General features: G+C 52.4%; 1 protein-coding gene across 1 annotated transcript; it reads left to right on the top strand.

Annotated features, from left to right (window-relative positions):
* Positions 1-672: 672 nt before the first annotated feature.
* Positions 673-993, top strand: BDV27DRAFT_163313 (uncharacterized protein; the record flags this gene model as incomplete). Its single annotated transcript, XM_032073534.1, has 2 exons — positions 673-836; positions 891-993. The coding sequence occupies 2 exons, from the start codon at positions 673-675 to the stop codon at positions 991-993; spliced, it is 267 nt and encodes an 88-aa protein (XP_031921818.1).

Below are 993 nucleotides of genomic sequence, written 5' to 3'. Positions count from 1 at the left end.
AACCAGACACAGGCCCACGCACAGTCAAGCAGCGGAGAGGATATCTACAATACCAATCTGTGGCTGCGGGTAATACGCTGGATACAGTACTTACAGGATTTCGCTATCCCGGAGGATTTCAGCCAATTGCGGACACTGATGGAGACGCCGCTAGCTGACAGTAACAATTCTGTGGAGCAAGAGGTACGACAGATCTGGGAGACAATCGAGGGAGTAGTCCAAAAAAGCCAGCGGACTGTCTAGCACATAGGCCAGACTATCCGCGTGGAGGTGATTCGCTCCGAGAAGAGGCAGACACTGTATCATCTATTGCAGGTGTATATAGACGCGGACAGTGTGGCCAAGTATATACAGCTATAGCAGCAGATTGTGATATTTATTGCGCGCACACAGATAGCCTGCAGTGAGAGGAAGTGTCCTGTGTACAGAATAACCTCCCGGCAGCACAAGAAATAACGGCAGCTGTGGCAGATGGCGCAGATCGAATCGGCGGGACCGACCCGAGCTGGCAGTCCCGATCCGATAGACAAGGACAGAAAGAGAGAGGACCGGGAGAACCCTATCGAGCAGTAGCAGATAAGCGAGCTGGAACAGGTATATTTAGGGTTTTGTATCGAGCTGCTGAACCAGACATATCACGCGCAGGAGTACGAGAGTGTGCTGATCTGCGCCATGGCGGTATTAGGCCGCGGGGAATTTGGCTGGCGCGACCCGGAGAGCTATCCCCCGATCTTGTCGCGGGTGATCAAGGTGGCGCGGTTTATGATCGTCCAGCAGGCGCTGTGGCTGGATCCCAACGCGGTCCAGATCATCGAGACCTGGCAGCAGCCGCAGAAGTATATAGAGTAGGCACTGCGGAGTACTATTTCTAATATTGATTCCGTGTACAGCAGCGATAACAAGAAGCCGGAGCCAGTAGAATTGGGATTAGAATCAGAATTGGGATTGGGATCGGGATCGATATCATCCCCTATATTCCCTATACACAGTTAG

This window comes from Aspergillus caelatus (assembly GCF_009193585.1).
Source record: "Aspergillus caelatus strain CBS 763.97 unplaced genomic scaffold BDV27scaffold_311, whole genome shotgun sequence".
Lineage (NCBI taxonomy): Eukaryota > Fungi > Ascomycota > Eurotiomycetes > Eurotiales > Aspergillaceae > Aspergillus > Aspergillus caelatus.
The sequence above is the reverse complement of the archived record's forward strand: the minus strand, read 5'-3'. Positions and strand labels throughout refer to the sequence as shown.